General features: G+C 32.2%; 3 protein-coding genes and 1 long non-coding RNA gene across 4 annotated transcripts; 1 reads left to right on the forward strand and 3 right to left on the reverse strand.

Moving 5' to 3' along the window:
• The first annotated feature begins 1,715 nt into the window (after positions 1-1,715).
• LOC146897909 (F-box/kelch-repeat protein At3g06240-like) lies at positions 1,716-4,601 on the forward strand. The gene is made up of 2 exons (XM_085734870.1): positions 1,716-3,010; positions 4,281-4,601. Exon 1 carries the CDS (start codon positions 1,896-1,898, stop codon positions 2,979-2,981), a length of 1,086 nt encoding a protein of 361 aa, XP_085590996.1. The 5' UTR covers positions 1,716-1,895; the 3' UTR covers positions 2,982-3,010; positions 4,281-4,601.
• Positions 4,602-9,258: 4,657 nt separating this feature from the next.
• LOC146897910 (elicitor-responsive protein 3-like) lies at positions 9,259-11,648 on the reverse strand. The gene is made up of 5 exons (XM_085731877.1): positions 11,401-11,648; positions 10,926-11,009; positions 10,691-10,811; positions 9,804-9,924; positions 9,259-9,608 (listed from the first exon to the last, which is right to left on the reverse strand). Exons 1-5 carry the CDS (start codon positions 11,462-11,464, stop codon positions 9,600-9,602), a joined length of 399 nt encoding a protein of 132 aa, XP_085588003.1. The 5' UTR covers positions 11,465-11,648; the 3' UTR covers positions 9,259-9,599.
• A 2,008-nt stretch (positions 11,649-13,656) lies between these two features.
• Positions 13,657-14,262, reverse strand: LOC146897911 (uncharacterized). The gene is made up of 2 exons (XR_015021275.1): positions 14,127-14,262; positions 13,657-14,016 (listed from the first exon to the last, which is right to left on the reverse strand). It is a non-coding gene; the product is annotated as an uncharacterized LOC146897911 (long non-coding RNA).
• Positions 14,263-15,308: 1,046 nt separating this feature from the next.
• Positions 15,309-24,002, reverse strand: CPFTSY (signal recognition particle receptor protein, chloroplast (FTSY)). Its single transcript, XM_085731878.1, has 12 exons — positions 23,658-24,002; positions 23,462-23,566; positions 21,423-21,496; positions 21,261-21,319; positions 20,972-21,009; positions 19,626-19,746; positions 19,409-19,477; positions 19,237-19,319; positions 17,995-18,063; positions 17,395-17,457; positions 17,133-17,263; positions 15,309-15,681 (listed from the first exon to the last, which is right to left on the reverse strand). The coding sequence occupies exons 1-11, from the start codon at positions 23,961-23,963 to the stop codon at positions 17,150-17,152; spliced, it is 1,101 nt and encodes a 366-aa protein (XP_085588004.1). The 5' UTR covers positions 23,964-24,002; the 3' UTR covers positions 15,309-15,681; positions 17,133-17,149.
• Between the last annotated feature and the right edge of the window lie 554 nt (positions 24,003-24,556).

Below are 24,556 nucleotides of genomic sequence, written 5' to 3' on the forward strand. Positions count from 1 at the left end.
CATCATCTTCTCAACTTCTCCTTCATAAATCAGCACCTAACACGGAAAATAAATTAACATGTCAACAACCTAACAAAAAAAGACAGGCGCTGGTAAATATAAATATGCTCACAGCAAACATTTTTCATACTAAAAAACCCTTGGCTACATCAAATTATGTTAACTTCTTCACAAATTTTATCTGAAAGTTGTTGACATCGTGATGTTAAGAAATCAAAGGAGTTAAAGGGGGGAGATTAGGATCAAAAGTTGTCTCGACATTTGTTTTGTCAAACATAAAGTGCATAGGAGGATCAAATACGGGAGGCTTAATCACTTTGCCAAACTTATCCTTCAACTTAATCACGAACTTCATTTGATCCACAAATATGAGAGAAATCCAAGCACTCAAGTTGATACCATAAAAATCACGCAAGGATTTCCACCAACACCTCGAACTGATTGCTCTTTGCATCAATCAAAGTCACAAATCGTTAAACTTGGTCCCCAAATTCGTTCGTGAACATGTTACGTAGCATAACAGCTCCCTGATTCAACAACAAAAACGATTAGAACCATTATAGATAACAACATTAAACAAAAAAATGAAACATGTCAGACAAAATCTTCTTCGCCTCTTCAACATCTTACTCGACTATGTATGTCATAAACTTCACACAATACTTGTTGACAACACTTTCAAAGGATGAAGCATGATTTTTGAGCAAAGGACCTGCAACATCATAAAGCTTTAAAAAATAGGAAACGATATTGAAAACAGACGTGGTAATTGTGAGAAAAAATAACCGTATCACCTGTCAAGCAGTGATAGGACAGCAGAGTTTCAATACCACGACCCTCCATTTCCTGAATCAATGATAGAATAATGGAAGAAGAAATGAGGCTGAATCAATTTCCTGAAGATGATTGCTGGAAATTTATTCATGAATGTTCAAGCTGTTCATGAATGTTCAAGCTGTTCTTGAGAAAGCTGGAAAGATGATTGCCCATGTGTTGTTATGTGATATTCATTATTCTGGATTTCCATTTACATCATAGGTTTTTTTTTAATTCCAAACATTTTATATTTTTAATTGTTTTTTATTATTTATTTGATTTAAATACATTTTTTGAATAATAAAATATTAATATGATGACATGTATAATTGTTTTTCCACATGTGTTGCCACATAAGTGTTCAATTGGCCACATCACTTAAAATTGTGACACATCAGCATTTTTGGAGTAAAAAATGGGGGGTAGGACCAAAAGTGCAACAAAAATGATAACTGAAGGACAGTTTTGTCCTGTTTTAAAAGGGCAGGACCAATTTCGCGAGTTGGCCAAAACACGAGGACCAAAAGTGTAATTAAGCCTAAATAAAAGTGACTATATTCAAGTCTCTGGACTACTACGTCCCCGAATCTGCAATATTGACGACGACAGAGTCATTGGTTGGATTTACACTTGATTAAAGATGGTTTGACAACCTAAACCGATCATATACTTGAAGAAGACCGGGAACACAAACAAACCGCACAAAGATGACAAATAAAACAACTTTGCACCAATACGACGAAATCACAAAAGAAAACACTAAATAAATATAAAAATCACTCATGTAAATAAAAGGGAATGAAAAAAACTATTTAAGGGTGATTTGGGTTCGAAAATTGAATCACTCGTCTTTGGTGCATGAAGGAGAAAAGTCTAGGTATAAAGATTTGTTTCTTTCTGTCGGAAACTGCAAATATATTTATTTTTTTACCAAAAAGAGAAAGGAAAAAAAAATTACCTTGGGCCTCGGTCCTCTTTAGTAAAAACGGTACATATTTCTGTACCAAAAAAAAAACAGTATATATTTCATCTCCTGGAATCCCCTAGGGTTACGCGCAACAGAGGAGAAATACACTCACATGGCGAAGATGAACGAGAAGTTATATCTTCCTTCTGAATTAATCATTCAAATCCTGCTGAGGTTGCCAGCGAGGTCTCTTTTACATTTCAAATTCGTTTGTAAGTCATGGTTTTCTCTTATCTCTGATCCTCACTTTGCAAATTCGCATGTTGATGTTTCCGCCGCAAGAATTGTGTTAATTTCAAGAACTCCACCTCTTGATGGAATTCGCTCTATAGATTTTGAAACATCCATTAACCATGATTCTGTTTCACTGGACCATATTTTTCTACTTCCCCGACATTACCATCTTTATGAAATTAAAGGTTCATGCAGAGGGTTTATATTTTTGCACTGTTGGAGAAACCTCTACGTATGGAATCCATCCACTAGATTTCACAAAGAAATACCTTTGTCCCCTTATGGTTCCAAATTACATGCATACCATCGATGTCAGCTATATGGTTTTGGTTATGACCGGTCAAGAGATGATTACTTGGTGGTTTTATTGTCCTTTTGTCCATCTGTGTCATCATATTTAGAGTTTTTCTCGATGAGAGATAATACGTGGAATAAAATTGAAGGTCCACACATCACTTATTTGAATGCCAGGACTTATCGCAAAGCAGGATCATTCTTTAATGGGGCTATTCATTGGTTGGCTTCTCATTATCATAGTTTACCGGTGGAAGTTATTGTTGCCTTTGATTTAATGGAAAGGAAACTGTTAGAGATTCCTCTTCCGGATGATTTTGGCCATAGTCCTGTGTATTATGGTTTGTGGGTATTTGGAGAATTTCTCAGTCTATGGAATATGAATTTTCATAATCCGGCACTTGAAATATGGGCGATGAAAGAATACAAACTGCAATCATCTTGGACTAAAACTCTTGTAATTCCTATTGACATTGAAAAACCTAGATTTTTCCCTATATGCTCTACAAAAAGTGGTGATATTATTGGAACTGATGGTGGTAATGGATTGGTGAAGTATAATAATAAAGGACAACGGTTAGAGTATCTCAAAATGAATCTAAAGGCATCTGAAGTGGCCATGTATAAAGAGTCTCTGCTTTCACTCCCTGGTGATCGTGAGGTAGTTTAACAAGATGGCACAAAATCATGAAGAACGAGGTTTTGATATATTCTCCTTCACCATTTTCTTGATATTTATAGTAAATGTTGTATTATCAATTATCTTGGGTGGCTGCATTGGCTGCATTTGTACGATTTGTTTTTATTTATGCATGTGCCACTGCTTGAAATTCTTTTTAATGATATGGTAAATTAATCTGAAGAGATTATGGATTTTGTGGCAAAAGGAAGGTTTATTAACTTTGGCCTTTACCATTTCTGTTTCAAACCAGAAAAATAAAAACTAATTGATGAGCTACACAAAAACTAATTGAATTAATAAACTTCAGTTACAAATAGTGCTGCAGTTACAACTTTAAGTCTTGGCACTTTATTCAATGAATAAAGGCAACAAAGAGAAATCCACAACTCCTAGCTCAACTAGCAAAATGCCGAAATTGTTAGGCCGGATGCCATGACCGGGGTTTGAACCCCGGTACCTCCACTTGTGTGTGAGTTTAAAATGGCTTTGCCATTTCGTCTATCTACCAAAAAACAGAGAGAAGATAATTTTTGTTTTTGAAATGTAACATATCTACATGCCATTTTATCTACTTAACTTTGCAGAGTGGTTTATGAGTAAAAAATACTGCTACAGGAAGCATTCTTTGAAAGCTAGGATAAAAACTTACATGACAGCTTTGCATATATACATGCTTGTTTATTAGTTCCTTTTGTCTCATCGATGATAAGCTAACAATGCATCTTTGGATTGCCAGTGAGATTAGCAAATATCATGGTGGCGCCATAATTTTGTTGAAACTACAATGTGTAGTCTTGGCCAAAATTCCAATGGTCTATCGCGATTCTTCCAAACTCACCGTAATTTCAAACACACGTACACGTTTATTTGACATGGATAGAAAAATTAAATCCTTTTCACATGGAATGTTCATTATTTAATGGAGTTAAAGTTGCAATCAAGTTGCGATGACATACTAGAGTTTGGATGCATATTTCTTAGAAAAACTGTCATTTACGAAATACTTTGGGAAACCATAAAACAAATGATTTGGAAAATTAATTGCTAATAGACATAAGACTAGTGGCTTCTTAGGGTTCTTTTTAGTCTTATGAATTAAAATTTGTTGCAGAGAATTGGTTGCACTGAACTCAAATCCTATATATTGCTGACACATTTACTTGTTTTCAATTAGTCTTTATTTGAATATTGACCACTGGTGCAATATTTGATTGAAGTTGTTTAGTTTCAGCAAAACAATGTTTAGATAAAGAGATACATCATATATTGACCTATTAATTTTTGCAGGTTTAGCTGAAAGTTAATTGGCCATAGAAGTTGGCAAGCCAAAACAAGTTGAAGCTAAAACTTTGAATGCACATGATCCAACCTTAGTATAACTGTTGTTTGAGCTTCTGGAGACCTTGTCAAAAACAAGATATTTCCAGCATTCTTTGCTCTTTTTTATGATCATTGGCTACTTGTTTCAAACTGTATGTTTCGTTTTCCCATTGATTTTTAGTTATTTAATTGTCCTACATTGTTCTTTCCTACATCAATTTTTTATGTTTCTATTGGCATTTTAAGAGGTTCATTTTGCTAGTATGTGGAACAGAAGGAATAACGTAATCAGCGATGCTTTATATCGTGATGGCATTTCACGCGAATATTTCACGAAAGATCACAACTCTCAATACAGTGCACTAAATCCTTGAGCAAACGGAGCAATTGAATTTTGCAAACGGAGCAATTGAATTTTTTACAGGATCACAACTCTTGGTGGCCTAAAAAGAAAACGCAGTGCACTAAATTCTTCATTTCCATCATGATTCGAATTGAGGCCCTTGATGATTGTTGAACCTTGTAGTTGTAGTGTTACTCTTAGATGTTGAGATATACTTTCCACTTCTCAATACATTTCCATACTTGTGGCTAAATCATGCATAAAAAATTGCACAGAGATGTGAAAACACACACAAAGCTGGATGCAGAATTGAATCATCTTTTGTCACAAATTAATCGCTTCTCAACTATAATGTGCTGGAACTATTATAAAAGGTGAAGCGGTTGTGTTGTGGTAGAAGAAAACAGAGATAAAGCAAGAGAGATAAACGACAATCAACAAGTGTCATAGGAAAATCCAAATGAAACATGCAAATTGCCTTACCACTGAGTTCTTGATGCTTTCATGGTATTATTTCTCGCGACATTGAGCATTTTCCTAACGTAATAAGATGGAAACAACAGTCTTTTTAGATGCATAAGCACTTATGTGATAAACGTTTATGCTATAAGTACTAAATTAAGTTGTTTATCCACATTGACCCTTGATCCTTAAAAGCTTTGAGCAATATAGTATACCTTACAATAATATTTTATTGGGTCTTGTCCAAATTCCAAAATATAGTATAACCTTACCAATACTATTTTGATTTTCAATTAGTCCTCTTAAATATCCTATAATGTTAAGGAAAGGTTTCATTTGTTTTTACAACGCATGTTTGGGAGGCAAGTGACCACTATGTGTTCACTAGATGCTGAGAATAGTAGCTTCTACATAACTGTTTTTTAGGATGCAAGAATTTAAGGATGAATCGTAGATTCAGAGAGGTGCTTAATCATAAATCAAAGTAAAAGAGATTTTAATTCATTTTCAAATTCAATTAGCAAAGAATATTAGACGCATATAACAAACACAGGAGGAAGTTAAGCCAAATTGATCAAAAAACTAAATCAAAACAACAAAGCCAACGAGCTAAGTGACTACTCCCAAAATAGAGAGGGAATTAAAGTCACCAAAATGGAAATCGAAAACAAAATTTTCATATTTCGCTTTCAACCACCAAAAGACAAAAGCTTAACTTTGTCGAATTGACCATATGATACAAATGTTCCTCCTTATACTAAAAAATATTTTATTTTGTTCTTTCTATACAACACAAACATATGATAACCGTATCAGATATCATAACGATCCAATACTTGTAAAAAAATCATCCAACCGACCAAATTGGAGAAGGTTATCAAAGAGCAATGCTTGATTAACTGATTGTATATCTAACCAACACGTTACTAACAACCAAATTTTGCCAAAAAGATCATATCCCTGAAATAGAAAATCCAAATTTTCAACGGTAACGCAACCACTCACACACAATTGATCATGAACATTAATAATACCTCATGTGAGCAAATTGTCTTTGGTTGAAATTCTACTCCACCGACCGTGTCGTCTACACATCATGCAAAATAATAGAAGTAACAGCTTACGCCCTCCCTCATATGATCTTCCACCCAAGCCAACAATCGTCATCTCCATTTCCATGTCTCCCTCTCCACACCCCAACCTCGAGTGCTCATCTCAGCAACAGATGATAACTTATTCCCGGCTAGATAATAAAATATGCCTAAATATGTCACATAAGGGCACCCCCTCCAGCCATGGATCGCACCAAAATAAGGCTTTTTCACGTGTCTGACCTACATGTGAGTTTTTATTACCAATCTGCCCTACTTTCGAAATTAAATACCAATATGTCTTAGTTGAATTTTTGAAGCATGAGTATGCCAAATCAAATGGCGCACTTGAAGGTGATGTGGCAACGAGTTTGCCAATTGAAATGGCGGACTCGTGAAGGCTTTTTTTCTTTTTGTTTTTCATTTTTTTTCTTTTTTTTGTTGTGGTTTTGTAGAAATTTTTTTTCAATTTTAATTATTAAAACCTAAAAACTTAAATTAAAAATATTTTGAAAATAGACTAATAAACTTCATAATAAAATATAACAGCAATTATATTTATTACATTACATTAAAAGATAGCACAATGTAAAATACCAATTACACAAAAATAACTAGTTTTGTCTAGTAAGAGGATAATTTTTTCATGACTATGTGTTGCATGGCGAGCGTTATGCAGATGAAGTTAAACCAACGAGGGAGTATAGACTTTGGTTTAAATCGTATACAAAATATCTTTCCAGCAACATACATTTAAGGGACCCACGTTCACATCAACCTGAATCACCAAATGATACACCAGAAAATTTTAAAGTCCCAAATATGTCCGCCACAACACAACAACTTTCAAATATGGACATAGTAACATTTTATGATAACCCTCCATATACCCAACCAAACTATGGCACATGCACAAACCAAACCCCCCAAAACTTCTACCCAAACCAAAACCCCCAAAACCAATTCTACCCAAATCAAACCCCTCAAAACCTTTACACAAGCCAAAACTCACATCATCAATTCTATCCAAACCATACTCCTCAAAACATCTACATAGGTCAAACCTCCCAAAATCAATTCAATGCAAATCAAACCCCTCAAAATTTCTACACATACCAAACTCCACAAAACCAATTCATCACAAACCAAACACCCCAAAGCTTCTACCCAAACCAAACCCCACAAACCTTCTATGCAAACCGAACACCCCAAGAACATTTTGACCTTCGGTTTACACAATAAACCCAACCAAATAATAACTTCACACGGACGCATAATTTTAATTTTTCCAGTCCATCATTAAACGCTACATGGGGCACAGCCGATCACGATTTTCTACGTGAAGTATGGCGTCAAGACGGTATTGAAGTTGAAAGAGGATTTTTTTCAGTCATTTAATGGAATGCTTCAAGGAGGCAGTTCTTCTATGCTATCATCTATCGACAACATACAACCGGAAGAACCAAAATATCCTATTCGTAACATTAGACGTAGGGGATGTGGCACTGGCGGACATTTGTAGTTTTTTATTTGTCATAATAATTTTTAATTTTTATATTTTTATGCATTTTATGTTATGTTTTAATGTTAATTAATATAATATTATTGTTGTAATATTTTACTAAGCATTTTATTAGACTTTTTTTCCATATTTTTAATTGGATGCCCCTAATATGGTCCCTTTTTATTAAGGTCCAACTGTGGACCTCCTAATATGACCCGTTATAGTAGGTTCCCCATTGTTCTTCAAAACAAAAAGTTCTCCATAAAAATGCACCATCTTTTTTGTGTGGGTGAAGATTGCAAATTTGCAATAGAGTTGGCCGAGATGCTAAGGACGATGGAGTCAGGGAGCATGGACAGAATGAATGTGAAGGAGAGGGAAAACTCTTAAATTTCATTATGGCTCTTTAATTTAAATAGGCAATTTCATCATCTTTGAAAATTGAGCTGAGCTTTTGAGTAGTGAAAGTTTACATCTTGACACCATCACATAAGTTACAACCTCTCATCACATAAAACTACTCATATAAACTCTAATTATCCTATGTTTCACATGTGTAACCCACCAGAGAACCACCCCCGACCATATCCTCTTCAATTGCAACCCTTATTAGGATATCGAGGACCCAAATCTATGTTTACAGTCAGATCTTGTGAAGCTTTTTGCTCTGACTGTGCAGTGAAGAATTCAAGAATGCAAAATGAAAGTTATTGTTCATGGAAGTCAAAATCGCATGATTTTTGTTATTGACGAACCGTGTTATGTTTTCTTTATAAGAAGATAAAATAAAAACAAAATATGAATCTAGAATTGCAGATTCATAAACATCAAATTTCACTCTCATTTTGGACTTTCTGTGACTTTACTTTAATTAGGAGAACCAAGACACGGATTAAAGACAATATATAACCCCATAATCTTAATTAGCTCACACCGTAGAATCTTGGTTGTGATTTTCAAGAAGATGAAGAAGGGTTTGGTCACCCCCTTGAGGGAAGATTAACTTTATGATACTACATCTACCTGCTATAACAAGTCTTATCAAGAGGACCACATATGGACCTTAAAAAAAAGGGATCATATTAGGGGTGCCCTTTTTAATTTATGTTTTTATGTTAATTAAAATTAATAAAATAAATAAATAATATAAAACAACAAAAAAAATGAAAAAAAAGAATAAAAAATGCTTCACGAGTCCGCCATTTGATATGGCATACTCATGGCCACAAGTCTGCCAAATGAAATGGCATAATCGTACTACTTGATCGTAACTATGGCATTTTGGTGTTTTTTTTTTTTCAAGTAGGGCATATTGGTATTAAAATTTCACAAATGGGGCAGACAGGAAGAAAAAGCCCCAAAAAATAATGTAGACGATCCATTGCCTACCATTCTACTCAAATTATCGTCGAACCAACTGCTCACTCTCATCTCCATCCCTGCACTTAATTTCATCAAATCTTTCTACCAAACCGAACCTAGTCTTCCACCATCACAAACCCACCCCCTCCTCACCATAACGCACGACTAAAACATATACCATACACTACCCCTATCCACGTACAACCTCCAAAACCATTTCACCAATAATGTCAAATTAATTAAACTCCCTTATCCTCCTAATCCAGTCCTCCTTCTTCTTTATTCAAGCAAATAGTATGCTTAATAAATTTCCAAAATAAAATTTATTAGAAATCTAATCCATTAATTATTTACATATAAACGTTTGTGCACAGGCACACACGTATAAATCTATAATATAAATAAAAAATAATTAAAGACATGTGCTTCATGAAGTTCATGATCTATTAAAGATTTCATCCTTGTACTAACTATAATTCCCTTGTAATCACGAAGTCCATCCACCATAGCTCTCTTGCACCTTCTTAATCCTCCTGAGCATTAAGATGTTATTTTCAAAATTGGAACAAAGAACCAAATATTAAGAAACATATGTTAAATCAAGAGTCTTAGGCATGAAAATGTCATAATAATTAATAAATGTTATATTAGATTATTTTCTAGAAATTAAAGGAAAATTATAAATGAATAAATTATTCTTATTACTCTTGAAAGTTTTATGTATTTACCTCCTCACGAATGAAAGTGAGAGCCACATATATATCTCCAACATATACCCCAAAGTCGGTAAATATTTGATAATCCGTTTCTAGAACGCTATCCATAAAGAACACTGCCTCTAAAGAAATGCTGCATTGGATAGGAGAATTAATGTATTTTAATTAGTTGATCAATAGACATAAATAAAATTACTCCCTTTGTAACATTATAAATGTACGTATTATTTCATTTGTCGTGATTTTTAAGAAAATAATTAGAGCATTCACAATAAAGGTCATCTATTTGGATATCTGAGTGAGTTTCACTTAGATATACACGTAAGTTATTTTATAATTTTATGTCAATGCCAAATAAACATCACATTCTTTCAACACAACACCTCATTGTTTTTTGTTTTACTGAAAGAAACTCATTGTCTTTAATAGATGGGTCACACTATTCACTAACTATATATCATTTCATTTCGATTAAATTAATTTATTTTTAAACAAAAATTGTTGTTTCATAGCCACTATTCTCTATAATCATAAAAAATTATTGCTACACAATGAGGATATATATTTAGTTTGTTATTAAATAGGTGAAACATTCTCATTGTGGATGCTCTTAGTTGTGTTGATTTTGATGATAGAATAAGTTTTTTTACTAAAATATATTTATTAATTGTAACGTAAAATATATATTATTTTGATGGATTAAAAAATTTATTAATTGTAGTTAATGAAATTGTTAGATTTGTTGTAATACAATAAATAAATATATATATATATATATATATATATATATTAATGAAAATAATAATTAATATTTTATTAATATTTTAAAGTGACATTTATTTTGTAACGGATAAGGTATATCATATATGCAGGTTAAACTAAATGAAAAGTAAACTTACTTTGCGATGCCAATAAATTTGTGTGTAGCATTGTCATATAATTTCATACTAAGTACACTAGCATCATGAGTAATGACATCGAAATAAAAGATCTGATTCCAAGATGGGTAAGATCGAGAAGCTGCTATTTGACAATAATCATTCAATAAGGTACAAAGATAATTAAAGAGAAAATTAGATTATAATTATCAACAACAAATTAATAAAAATGTAAAGATTAGGGAGAAAAATGTACCTGTCGACGCATAGCTTACACAACTTACTTTTTCATGTGTCGAACTCGAAGCATACTTCAGAATCACATAAGTATCTACGTTTTCTGCTTAATTATCAAGAAAGAATTAATATTAGGGAATTAGTTAACTTAACTGGTTAGAGATAAAGATTAAGAAAGGCTAGAGGTCTTGATTCAAATTCAAACGAAGACGAGTATATATAATCCATAAACAAATTATTAACATTTGTTCATAAAAAAAATGATAATAAAGATTATCAATTCATTGCAAAATAAAATTGAATTAACTTTTTTTATTTCAAAAAAAAAATTTGAATTAACTTTTTTAATGAAGAGAGAGTGGTAATGTATGAACCCAATTGATTATTTGTTCATTTTTTTTTTTTAATGATATGATATGAAGATATAATCGTCAACAACAATAACTCAGGTATATGAAGAACAAAAAATTAATTAAAAATTGATTACTACTTACTGAGAAAGTCATTGTTATCAAGGCCATTGGCCCTCAACAGGGTTACCTCAAGCTCCCCTTTCATGGCTTTGGAAATGTATTAATTAATTTCAACAATTACAAACAAAACACTTACAATTGAACTTTTTTCTGAACCTATTATTTATATACAACTAGTTGAGTATAACCAATTTCATTTTGAATGTATGAGTCAGAAAAAAATTCATTTAGAATGAATGTCCCTAGCTCATGGATTTGTTTTTTCTTTAATTCACTAATCTATCATACATGGTCTATTTAAAAATAAAAAAAAATAAAAAAAAAAAAAGAAAAAACCTCTAAAACTAGCTTGCTTTCTTAAATTGAACCAATCAGTAATTATTGTTTTTAAAAGATGTTTAAATAACTTGTTAGTTACTGGTTTCTTATTTGAAGAAAAAAAATAGTAAACTTTTTTGTTTGTAATTTTCTCCATTGGCACACAATTATGATGTGAACAAGTTACAATCACACGACATGTTATGTTCACTCTAACCTGAAATTCATAATCAAAACATGATTTCAAAACTCATTCATGCATAAATCAAGTAGAAGATTGGAATGCATTTCAAAAATTATGACTTGAAATGCATTTCAAATCAAAATTGGTTCATGAAAATCATTCACTACAAAACTGATTTTAACAACAATTCAAATAAGTACAAGTCTTAAAATCATTTTGTATATAAATTGATTTCACAACAAACTAAAAAATTCAAATAAAAGCTAGTTTTAAAATCAATTCGTATAAACTGCGTGACTATAAGACAGACTCAAGAGAAAACTTTTTTTTTTTTTTGTCTAGTAGCCTAGTGACTAGAACTCACACAAATAATTGTGGAGAAGTGGGGTGTCTGGGGTTCGAACCCCAGCCCCTACATAAATTATGCAATGTCCCTGCCAATTGAACTAAGCTCAGGGGGACAGAGAAAACTTATTTATGAAACCTACGTAAAGCTAATGCTCAATAAAAATATCAAGTAGAAATATCGCAATGTAGTTGGGTCATGAGTAAATGCAAAATTTACGCCCAGAATCGGGCTATCACAAGTAGAAATATTGTGGGTTTTGCACATACAGAAAGAAAAATATGGGATGGATATGGTGGTGTTATTAGAGGTAGTGATGATGGGAGTGGCTTAACGCTTTTGCAGTGTGTTATTAGAGGTGGTGTTATTGAGAAATTCTTACATGAACTTTTACCTAAGATATCATTCTTACACCCAACCAATTAAAATCAAACATCTCATTAAAATAATAAAAATAATTAATATCATAATTTTTTTCTCATTATTTTTAATATTTCTCTCTCCTTTTTCCACTTTCTTTAACCAACAAAAACCACCCACCACCATTTATTGTTTCCATTTCCTTAATTAAAATCACATTTTTTTTAAAGTTAATAACATGTGTCATATTTTTATTAGTTGGGTGTAAGAATAATCATTTAGGTAAGAGTTCATGCAAGAATATCTCGGTGTTATTTATCTTGTACTTCTTAACCATGCTTACTCACTTTTTCTTAATGTTTGTTTAATATAAAACTTTTCAAAATTTTGAAATAAGCATATAGAAAAATTTAAAAATCTAAAGGGACTATAAGAAATTAAATAAACTATTTGTATTGGGTGTTGGGATCTGGGAGTTTTATTTTGAGGGTGTTCTTTGTGGGTGAGTAGTGACGATGGGCGGTGGTGGATACCGTGTTTACAGTGCTTTTTTTTTTTTTTTGGAGTTTGTTTTAGGTGGTGATGTGTTTTGGTGGGTTTATCTTTAGGGGTGTTTTTAGGTGATTATGGTGTACCGTCTATATGCGGCACCATTTGTATCTTGTTTCGTCCATACCTTACGTCTTGTGTGGAAGGCGTTTCATAATATTTGCCGATTCAAAAAAAAAAAAAAAAACTATCTGTATTAATTCATATAAATTTCCCCAAATCCAACATATATAAGAACCAAACAATCCATTGATCAACATTAGAATCAATAATTTCTGTTTTGAAGAAAGAAATGAATTGATAGACTCCCTGTTTAAGAGAAATATAAATAGAATTGTTTGAAAAATCATAAGTGCAAAAAAGTTATGACAGAAAATTTAAGTTAGACTTTGAAGTAAATATTTTTTTCAAATTAACTATTAAAATATTATGATATGTGACAAAGTTAGAGAGAAGATGTGATAAGCTTAAATCATAGTCTATCACGATACGTCTAAAATTTAGAGAAAAGAACACAATCTAATTATCATCTTACTTGTTGCTTTATTCCATTTCATCATCAACATCTTGGAGTACAAAACCATAATTATAAGGTCTATGAAATTACGAAATGAAATAAAAAAGAAAATACAATTATCGGGAGCCAGCACCAATATAAATAAATAAGAACTATGAAATATTTGGCACAATATATATTGCATATATTTTTTTTTTCGAGTGCAAGAACTCATTCTTCCCTGCTTGTAAGTTTACTCTCTTGGGTCTTATACTCGTACAATAGGTTTCTATATGACATCATATTTACATTCACCAAAAAGGCAATAATACTTGCGATTCCGTCTTATTGGACAATCTTTAACAGTTTTACATTTAACTTGAGCTGTAACAAAAAAGTAAAAATAAATTACCTAAAAAAAGTAAAAATAAAATAATGTTACCAAATACAAATAAAAGAAAGAAATTTGAAAAGGATAAAAAAAGATAGTTTACCGTCAACGTTCTTTGCAACAAGAAATAGGGTACAAAATAAAATCATAACAGTCACAAAATTGAAAATTTTAGCCATATTTTTTTATCTCTTTGCATGAAACAAATACAATATGACTTGATCAAATATTTTTAGTGGTGAAAGAGGTTTTAAGAATACATCCTAAAATTAATTCATTATTAAATGTCTCTTGAATAGATTAATGTATTGTTTTTTGTCCTTTTAACACACTTAATAGAGGGGGTAACAAAAAAAAAACTAGCAAATTATTGAAATTTATTTTTATTAAGTTTTCAACCTTTGAAGATAGAAAGGGAAAATATTTTAACAATAATGATAATGCATAATTGGTGTCCCAACATAGTTATGCACAAGTCATAGTAGCATTTTTTTTATATGTAAAATCGTGGTTGAGCCTAATACAACACCAAAAACCAGCATGTGAGATGAAGATTGTCCCACTTTTAAACGCATATGCATGTTCAAACCATCTTTTATCTAATGTGTGACTTGTAAGAGTGATAGATCATGACATCAATCTTCGCAATGCTATTGAGAAAATGTATTCTCAATTCGATTACCCAGTTTAGACATGCCCTAAGATTTCTATTGCCTTCAATCTTTTGATGGAAGAAAAGGTTGTTTTGATGTCGTGCTAATTGAAGCTCAAATTTCCCGATATGAATTCGTATGAATTTTTGCAACGTGTTACACAACAAATAGAAAAGTTCTATTAGATATTGAGATTCAATTGCTTATTTTCCTTAGCGTAACTCCTATAATTGAAAAGTGAGTGTTAATTTATTTTATTTTTTTACTCGTAAAGTTTCAGACTGTTTATCTACCTATCTGTTTGCAAATAGCACTTATATTAGTAGTAGGATAGTGCTTAACATCAGAAAGGAAACGACCACAACAATTTCACGAACCTTATAATTAAAAGTCTTTCTAAATATACAACCACTAATCGTCGTATTTTTCGGTCAGGAAAGGGCTTTTATAGGTCCACCTAAGATTCGTGAAACCTTCGTGAGCAATACTCTCGTGAGATAGAGCACTGCCCTTGTCAGTATATACTGTAATTATATCATCAGACATTCTTTGTGAGTAATATGCCTTGTTCGAAAATTGTCCCGAGATGACAAAAAGTCAAAAACAATGAAATAAGACACCTCATTGAGAAGTTGAAGAAAGGAAGAAAAAAATCACATAATCAGTTATTGACAAATAATGGACCATATGTTCACTCTTCATGTTCCTGTAGTATCATTCATTTACATGCACACCACAACAAAATCTTCAAGTTCGATGCCAAGAGTGGAAATAAACCCCATCATTGTCGAATTGTCCAAACTGCCAACCACAAAGCATGCAAAGGGGTTATGCCAGCTGAGCTGCCTTCAAAGCAAGAATAGCTTCGCTCCCCCAAAATCATTTTCACCTTTTGCGAAGCTTGGCCTCTCAAGAATGGATTAAATGATAAAATGTTGTCTGTCCTGTGACCTAGTGTTGCTCTGCATATTCGTGTAAATATGTGATTCTGAATCGTAGCCTAGCCTGGTAAACCAAATAATAGTAAGAGTAGATTCATATAGCCAATGTACAACGAAGGAAAAATCAAGGTTAAGATACTTCTGGTTACCCAAAAATGTGATTATCCATTTTTTGTTTTAGATTTTAGAGTAAACTACACTTTCTTTATCTGGGAAAAGCTTAAATTACATTGCACTTTCCTCATTATTTTGGTGTTAGGAGACAGGGATTAATCTCTCAAAACACAGAGATCAATTTAAGAGGATGGACATTCTTCCAATGAGTTTTGCCCTCTTATTTTAAACTATACTTCAAGAGAGAGAGATATTACACTTTTTTAATATAAACAAAACTTTTAGCAAGGGTAAATAACCATGAACAACTCCTAACAAAACTTTACCTCTCTCTAGGACATTTTTAATGTAATTGATAACCAATCTAAATACTTTATTACTAAGTTTAAGAACTTCAAAGGTAAATAAAAGTTTTAAACGCACAATTTCAGCTTTGACACCTCGCCTAAATTTGCTGTTCACTTTCATATGTCCCATAATAGACAGTATGCATTCAAGACTATACTAATGATCTTAAGAATCACAAATAGATAAAGAATGTCCATAACAAATTATTTGAGTAAATAATCATTTTGGTCCTTGAAATTGTAACTGTCAATCAATTTAGTCCCTCAAATATACAAAATAACAACTAAAACCTTAAATTAAAAGAATGTCAATCAATTTAGTTCTTTCACCAAAATGTCTCTTTAGTAAACATTCATCAAAACCTATCAAAGACTTGCATATTGAATTGAATAGTCTCTTGTTATATCAAGTCAAACATAAAACCAGTAAAATTGTTGTGCTAAATTTGAAAAGAAGACCAAATTGACTGACATTGGGACTAAATTGCTATTTCGTAAATTTGGATGACTAACTAACCAATCCCTTACAATTTCAATGACTAAAATGTGATTCAATCAACTGTTTATATTAAAATGAACTTAGAAGTATAACAATATTCCTTTCTTAAAGGATGAGTGTGTATGCTTTAAAATAAAAAAAGGGACGCCAGCGTAAATTTAAACTTCATTGAGAGAAGGGATTGTAATTTACTCTTCTTTTATACAGAAATTGAACCAAAGACATAGCCCTCACTCTAAACTTAGCTCACATCCAAGTCAAAAGTGGAAAGGTTCTAAATTTAAAATTTGATTATGCATAATACCAAATAGAACACACATGCCTAGCAATACAACACAATAAATAAAAGGTCCAGATAAGTTGTCAAATAGCAAGATCCCCTAGAGTTAAGTATGATTGGGGTGTAAATTCCGAAAGAGTATGGTTATATCTTTTAATCCGTAATCATATATTGAATAGTGAAGGGTGATAGGAAAGATCGTATGACTGGTTTTTTTTAAAGAACTCAGACTTCAATGTGAAAGGAATGAAAAGAATAAGTCATGATGTACATACCAAAGCCTATTTATGGTTTACAGAAAAATGGCATTGACAAAGGCCTCTGCATCGAAGGGTTGAAGGTCTTCAACACCTTCACCAACACCAACAAATTTTACAGGGATTCCCAGCTCATCAACCACACTGACCTGCCAACAGTAATTAGCATCTTATTCCTTACCCTTGATAGAAATAAAAATAATTTGAATTAAGAAAAATCTATTTGAGCCTAAAAAAAAAATTAAGAGATTATTGAGGTAAATAACGAAGATAATAATACCACACAGCCACCTCTTGCAGAACCATCCAGCTTGGTCAAAATTAAACCAGTTACACCCACAACCTGTCCCAAGACAAAAAAGAAACTTCATTAACAGCTTACAGAAAGCTAATATGAAACTGCAAGGAAACCATAATACCAAATATTGAAATAGAGAAGAGCTAGCAACACACTCTTTTCAACATTCTCTATAACACTCACTCTTTTATTGGGTGAAATCAATGTGGGTCATACACGTTGGAAATGGGTCCCACATAAAGTGGTGGGATCCAATATGGATTTTGCCCGATAAAAGAGTAGAGAGAGTTTTGAAAAGAGAGTGTTCCTAGCACTCCTCTACTGAAATAATATTATGCCCAAAAATAGAAAAACAATTAAGGCGGTGTAGAATTGTTTTTAATAGCCGTTCTCATTTCTATTATATCGAAATTTAGATCTTTAGCTTCAAAATTCCAACACTCATCCCAAAGAAGAAAAGTGAATGCCAAATGGTATTTTCATATGGTGATAACAGAGTTTCAAATTCAAATATGTAAAATAACAAATTTCCCAACAGGAAGAAGATAAACACAGAATTAAAGAATGAGAACTAGAATTTACTTCATTGAATTCTCTGGCTTGTGGCAACATATTCAAACCAGTAGTTCCATCCAGAACCAGTAAGATCTCCTGCAAGCATTGTAACACCGTTAATTCATACAATTTTAGATCTTACTGTCTGTGAGCGTGAGAGAGAGAGATAAAAAAGATGCTCAGGGAAGATATTTTTCCATCACAAACTCTTAAAACAAATACATCAACAAGCCTACTTACGGAATGTGGACAAAAAACAAATTAATGTACTTCCTATCAAATATGAAATTATACTAAAAGATACAAAAAAGATGCTAGGGAAAGACACAAATATGATCCATGGATGATAATCTCATAACCATAATAAACTTCGCTGCAACAGCTCTAGCCGTGTCAAGAACCAAGATGTCCAAGGTGAATGAAACAAATGACACCTATGTAATTCAGTTCAAAGAGATGATAAATTCATATATTTTAAAGAAAAGATATAAGACTAAAAATCTAACATAAATCTCCTCATACACTACATGTAGGGAATGCATGCATTGATTAATATATAAATGGAAAGCAAGCAATGCTATCCCTTCAGGTCACGTGGATTACATCAAAAGAAACTATTACCCATCATCAGAAAACACTGTAATTTCTAAAGCACTTTAGAATTTCAGCTAGTTCTAATCCTCATTAAAAAAGATTGTGTTGCAAAATTTTGATACTGTAAAACACCATTGCTGTAAAATTCACAAGACATGAAAACCTACATGGAGTTAAGATATAAGTTCCCAATTCTGAAGGTGTACTAGTATAAATGGACAAAAGCAAAATACTGATGTATTGAGTTTAAACACAAAGATGATAGACCCCATCACAAAATAATTGTTCATCAAGTTCCACATAAATGTCAAAAACCTTACTACTCAAAAAATTTCCAGAAAACCAAAGAGAAGATAACAATATAACTTAGGAAGTAACTTGAAAAACAAAAAAAAGTCTTTAAAGAGGCAGTGGATTCAAAAACAAGAAAATTATGATGTAAAGGTCAGCAACTCTCAATGATTTACTAGCAGAAAGATGACTAAGTTGAGAGGAAAGAAAACCAAAGAGAAGATAACAATATAACTTAGGAAGTAACTTGAAAAACAAAAAAAGTCTTTAAAGAGGCAGTGGATTCAAAAACAAGAAAATTATGATGTAAAGGTCAGCAACTCTCAATGATTTACTAGCAGAAAGATGACTAAGTTGAGAGGAAAAAGGATCAAAAGCGCTTACATTGGGTGCACCAGCAACTACTTTAGCAACAGCCTTTTTACAAGAAATTAACTCTTCCATTAGCCTGTAATTGGTGTGTAAACCTGAGAATATAACATGAACACCAATACTAATATACAACCTGCCAAGTATTAAAGTTCAAAACAACTAGCCGTAAAATTTTAGTACTTACGTCCAGATGTATCACATAATACAATATCATAACCTAGCTCTTTTCCTCTTTTTACAGCTTGCGAAAGCACTGCAGGTAATACAGAAGTTACAAAATTTAGAATCCAAACCATATATAATAATATAATAATAAAGGATAATTACAAAATAAACAAACACTGTAAAACTTATAAAATGATAAACGGCAGGCTAGGAGTAAAATCTAATTCTATTTGTACCTGCTGATGCTTTGGATTTCTCAGATTCAGCCACAACAATCTCACACCCAGTCCTTTCAGCCCATATTTCTAGCTGATCACTAGCGGCTGCTCTGAATGTATCACCAGCTGCCAACAATATCTGGTAGAATTTTGAGAAGAACAAAAAATGAGCATGAAATATTTTGTTCTAACATGTGACACATAAATAAGTGATCCAAGACAATGTGATATGATCTTAGATACTAAAAATCACCTCAATTGGATATAAGAAAGAATCTTGAGGAATAAAGTATCATACTACTTCATACAGTATAAAACATATACACTGGGGTCAATTTTAAATGTTTGTGTTGAGGGAGAGAAAATGAGACATAAGTTGCCGAGAAAATGAGACATGTGGTGAAACCGTGTGTTTTGAACTACACAAAGGAGACTCTCTACATAAGCTTAAAAACAATAAAATATGATAATTACAAGGTATGCCATCCCTGTTTACAAGATATGATACAAGTCTATGGTATACAATAAATGCATGGATCCTAATCTCATTTTAAACAGTTTGAAAATTCGAGCTATGCGGAAGGGCTAGACTAATGAAGGTAAACTAAAACCTTCAAAGATGCAACAGAGATTTGGAAGTGCAGCAACAAAAAGTGTTATGTTATCCCAGCAAACGTGGTAGGCTACGTGGCTTAATTAATGCAAATTAGCCTCTGTCAAAAACCAATTTTCCTGTAAAACCATTTATTGTTTGTCTTTTTATATTGTTTCTCCTAATTTTTGTTACTCTTCCTCTCCCATTTTGATTGGATTCTCTCCTATCTGACCCTCTTTTCTCATTTGAATATAGTGCAGCTTTCAAGGATCTAAAGATATTTTTTACTCCTAAATTTATACAAGAAATAGCTATTCCAAATGAGACAAAAATATCCTCTACAAGTAGAGTCATAAAAGATATCCAATAATGAGGCAAGGAATGCTCATCTTTCAGCAAGTAGAGTCAGAAACACTGTTAAAACAACAGTTGGTTGAACCCTAAACTAAAGCCAAAAGTTTCTCACTGCTCCAGGTAGAAATGGGAAATAATTTTCTGAATATTATTGCAAATATAGACGCTAATATGCCTAAATAGATTACTTTATACCTAACAGGCACGATTAATGGTCAGATTGCAATTATTCCTCAATTACATAATATACATTATTTACAGCAGCCTTTAGAAAGCTGAGAAGGAAATCCAGCTAGTTTAACAATCTAGATTTCCAGAACAATTGAAGTGTCGTTTAATTCTCTGATATCACCATCGAACTTTTTGGTGTAGATCAAAATAAAAAACCAAAGAAAAACTCACAGTATAATCTAACCTTAGCACCTCCATTCTTCAATCTATAAGCCAGCTTTCCTGCAAGGAAAAGCTTATCAAATCGGTTTGGTTTTGGATTTCTATATTGTTAATTGCTTGGAAGGACAGGCATCATTTGACAATTATCTATTAACTTTAAAGACATGTAACACCTTTAAACATTTTGGTTTGTTCATTAACTTAAAGAACATCTTTCCAGGTACATAAGGAGGGAAACACTGCAAATTGTCTCATTTTTCTGTTTCCTTGCTCCATAAATAATAGAATCAACAATTTAGTATTTTACTTACCCAAAGATGTTGTCTTCCCACCACCATTAACACCAACTATCATTATTACGGCTGGTTTCCTGTAAATGAAATTTAATCCAATATAAAGCACAAAAATGAACACAATAAAATTCAGTGACTTGCAGCAAAACAAAACAAAAATCAGCAGTTAAATGCTCACACCTATATCCAAGTTGAAGTTCAGTTTTACTCCCCTTGTTGCTTAACAAAGCCAAAACATTCTTCTTCAGTGCTTCCTAAAACCATTCATATCATAAAAATTGAAATTCCTATTTGATAAATGCAAGGGACAGAAGATTATATTAATTAGTTCCATACCAAGACTTAAAACCGTAAATAAATATCATATATAGTCAAATATTTATAAAATGCAGGCTGGCAACAAATTAAAAAAAAATATATATATGTTGGTTTCAAAAATAAAATAAATTATAAAATAAAATTAATACATTAAGAACACAGAAAAAGTTTCTTTTGTCTTTCTTCAGTCCCCTCCTTTGATGGTAGTACTGTGGGGGCTTCTACCAATTTAGCCTCACCACTAAGGATTGTATTGACGGAGATCGAACCAGGGACCTTTCACGTAAGAGCATCTTTCTAACATTCTCATGTTGTGGATCAGCTTGATGACTACTAATCCAAACTCCTTGGCTAAAACAAAATAGTTTGATATTTGTTTCTTTAAACAAAAATAAATTTATATACTTAGTAAAATAATATAATAAGGCAGTGATTCAATCAACACGTGTCTTCTAAGGAGTTGTTTCTCGGCCAAAACATTTTTCGGTATCCATGTTCATACTCGGATTCACGGCCACTAGTATTTATTATTTAAATAAAAGGATTACTTTCAAAGGTATTTAGTGTTGCTTAACCAATATTTTTATTGGTAATCATATTATAGGTATGAAGGTGACTAATCTCAATCAGGGAACATATGTTGGCACACAAGGTAAGTTTTCTCCTCTCTATCAAATTTTCTTCATACACAAAAACTCAAGGTGGAATCCCTAACCACTTTTCTCGGATGCTTCAGCTTATCACTCTGTTTTTGAGTTCTGCTGATATGCTACCTAATAGTTTATTCACTGTCATTTCGAAGTGGAAGGGTCTTGAAAGGATCTGTTGTTGTCTTATACATAAGGTGGCACACGATGCTCTAATGACTATTTCACAGCGAGCTCGCTGTGTCCTAGCAGTTAGTGATGCTTGCAGTATATGCAATACTTATGCTGAAACTATTATCCATACTTTCAAAAATTGTAGCTTGGCTTTTGATTTATGGAGCCATCAAGCTAAATGGGAGAATGGGTGCCAAATGTTTCCAAAAGCATTTACAGGAATAGCTATTCAATAATTTGACAGCATCTCATAAAATTGGTTTGTTTGATTGGCCTCTTTTGTTTGGTATTGCTCTGGATAGGTTGTGAGATCTTTCCGAAATGATTGTATCTTCAACACCAAAGCCTTCTCGGTTCAAAAAAACAGTAAGCAGTATTCTTCCTAATGCTCATTACAAAGTTGTTGATTTCTTGGTTGATGAGTTAGTAAAGTCCCTCTCATCTCAGTATAAAGCCACAAATCACATTCCTATACAATGCAACCACATTCTTCTGGTGTGTTCAAACTCAATCACGACAGTGTTACTGTCGTTATTATTATGACTTTTATAATGGATGTGATTAAAGTTAAATACTTTCTACGATTCAGCAATTGTAATTGATAACGGTTTAAAAAAAAATTACATTGTCCGCACAATTCAATTAAATCCAAAAAAAAAGTATGCGACACTTGTTAACATATTACAATCAATCATAACGGTCATATCATTTGAAACATTTGACTTTTATTGTAAGTATTTCTAAGTTCACCACACACATGACTGGTCGCAATGCACTGACAGTGTAAAATTCTTCTTTTTTTAATAGAAAGTAGAAACCATGTGAAATTTCTTACATGCATGGAAATTAAAATCTTTAATAAAATAGGATTTAATTTGTATGCACAAAAGTGTAAAACTTTATTACACATGCATCCAACCAAATCACTCGAAGATGCTACCTATATAAGTTCATAAAATATCCCTAAAAATATCTACTACTTGGTATGATTTAGTTACATGCATGTGAACAAAGTTTTACACCGTCTGTGTAAAAAAACTAATTTCAATTAATTCTACATTGTCATACACACATACATACCTTAATCTCACTCCCAGATTTAAGCTTCCCAGAAAGTATATCCTCCCTTAAATTCTCCACAATCTTAATAGTAATTTTCGGTCCAAAATCAGAAACTAATAAAGCCTGTAATAATTAATAAACAAACAACATTAATTAATTATTTAAGAAAATAGTAATAATAGTTTGGAATTGAATAAGAGGAACGAAAAGGAACCTCTTCGAGTTCATCAAGAACTCTATCAGTATCAGAGAGATTCCAATAAAGAAGAAGCTCATCAATGACGGAGAGATTGTTACGAGTTTTGGAGAAACCAGAGAAGAGTTTCTCTACATCGCTTTTTGCTTTTTCTTTTAGTAACCGGCCGAGTTTTGTGAATAAACCGGTTTCACCGGCGGCGGAGCATGTGAACCGGGTTCGAGATGAGGGGGGTTTGGTTTGAAATGGGGAGGTGAAGATGAGGAATTGTTGTTTTGGGGGAATGGAGAGGCGGGTGAATGAAGCAGAGGCAGTTGTAGCCATTTCTGCTGTGTGCTTCAGCTTGTAGTTTTCCACTGAACTAGGAAGAAAGAAAGAAAGAAAGAAAGAAAGAAGATAGAGTGACCAAGTATGACGCCGTTTTAGAAATGTAAACGGTGTCGTTTTGCATTTAAATCTTCTTTTTGCAAGTGATTATTAAATTAAATAGTTTTTATTTATATCTCTTTGAATCTCTTAATCTCGTTAATTTTCGTGTATAAAAAAATATTTAATACAAACACTACATCTTCTAAAAGAGCATTTACATTAATTTTTTTTATTTTTGAATAAATATTTACATTAATATTGATGTTTTAAAAATAGTCGTGAGTTTTCAAAATATATCATATAGACTTTCTCAAAATAAATACATAAAATGTACAACGATGGAGAAGCAAAAATTTAACGATGTTTTACATATAATATTAAAAAATATATAATAGAAATACTACATTAATGTTTATATTTTAAAAATAGTCATGGGTGTTCAAAATTTCATGATAACAAATATATAAAAATTTGCATTCACAGATAAATCTCTATAAAATCCACAACGAGTGAGATGCAATTATTTAATATTGTTTTGCATATAAAAG

This window comes from Medicago sativa, chromosome 8 (assembly GCF_051527215.1).
Source record: "Medicago sativa cultivar Bolivia chromosome 8, Bolivia_mono, whole genome shotgun sequence".
Lineage (NCBI taxonomy): Eukaryota > Viridiplantae > Streptophyta > Magnoliopsida > Fabales > Fabaceae > Medicago > Medicago sativa.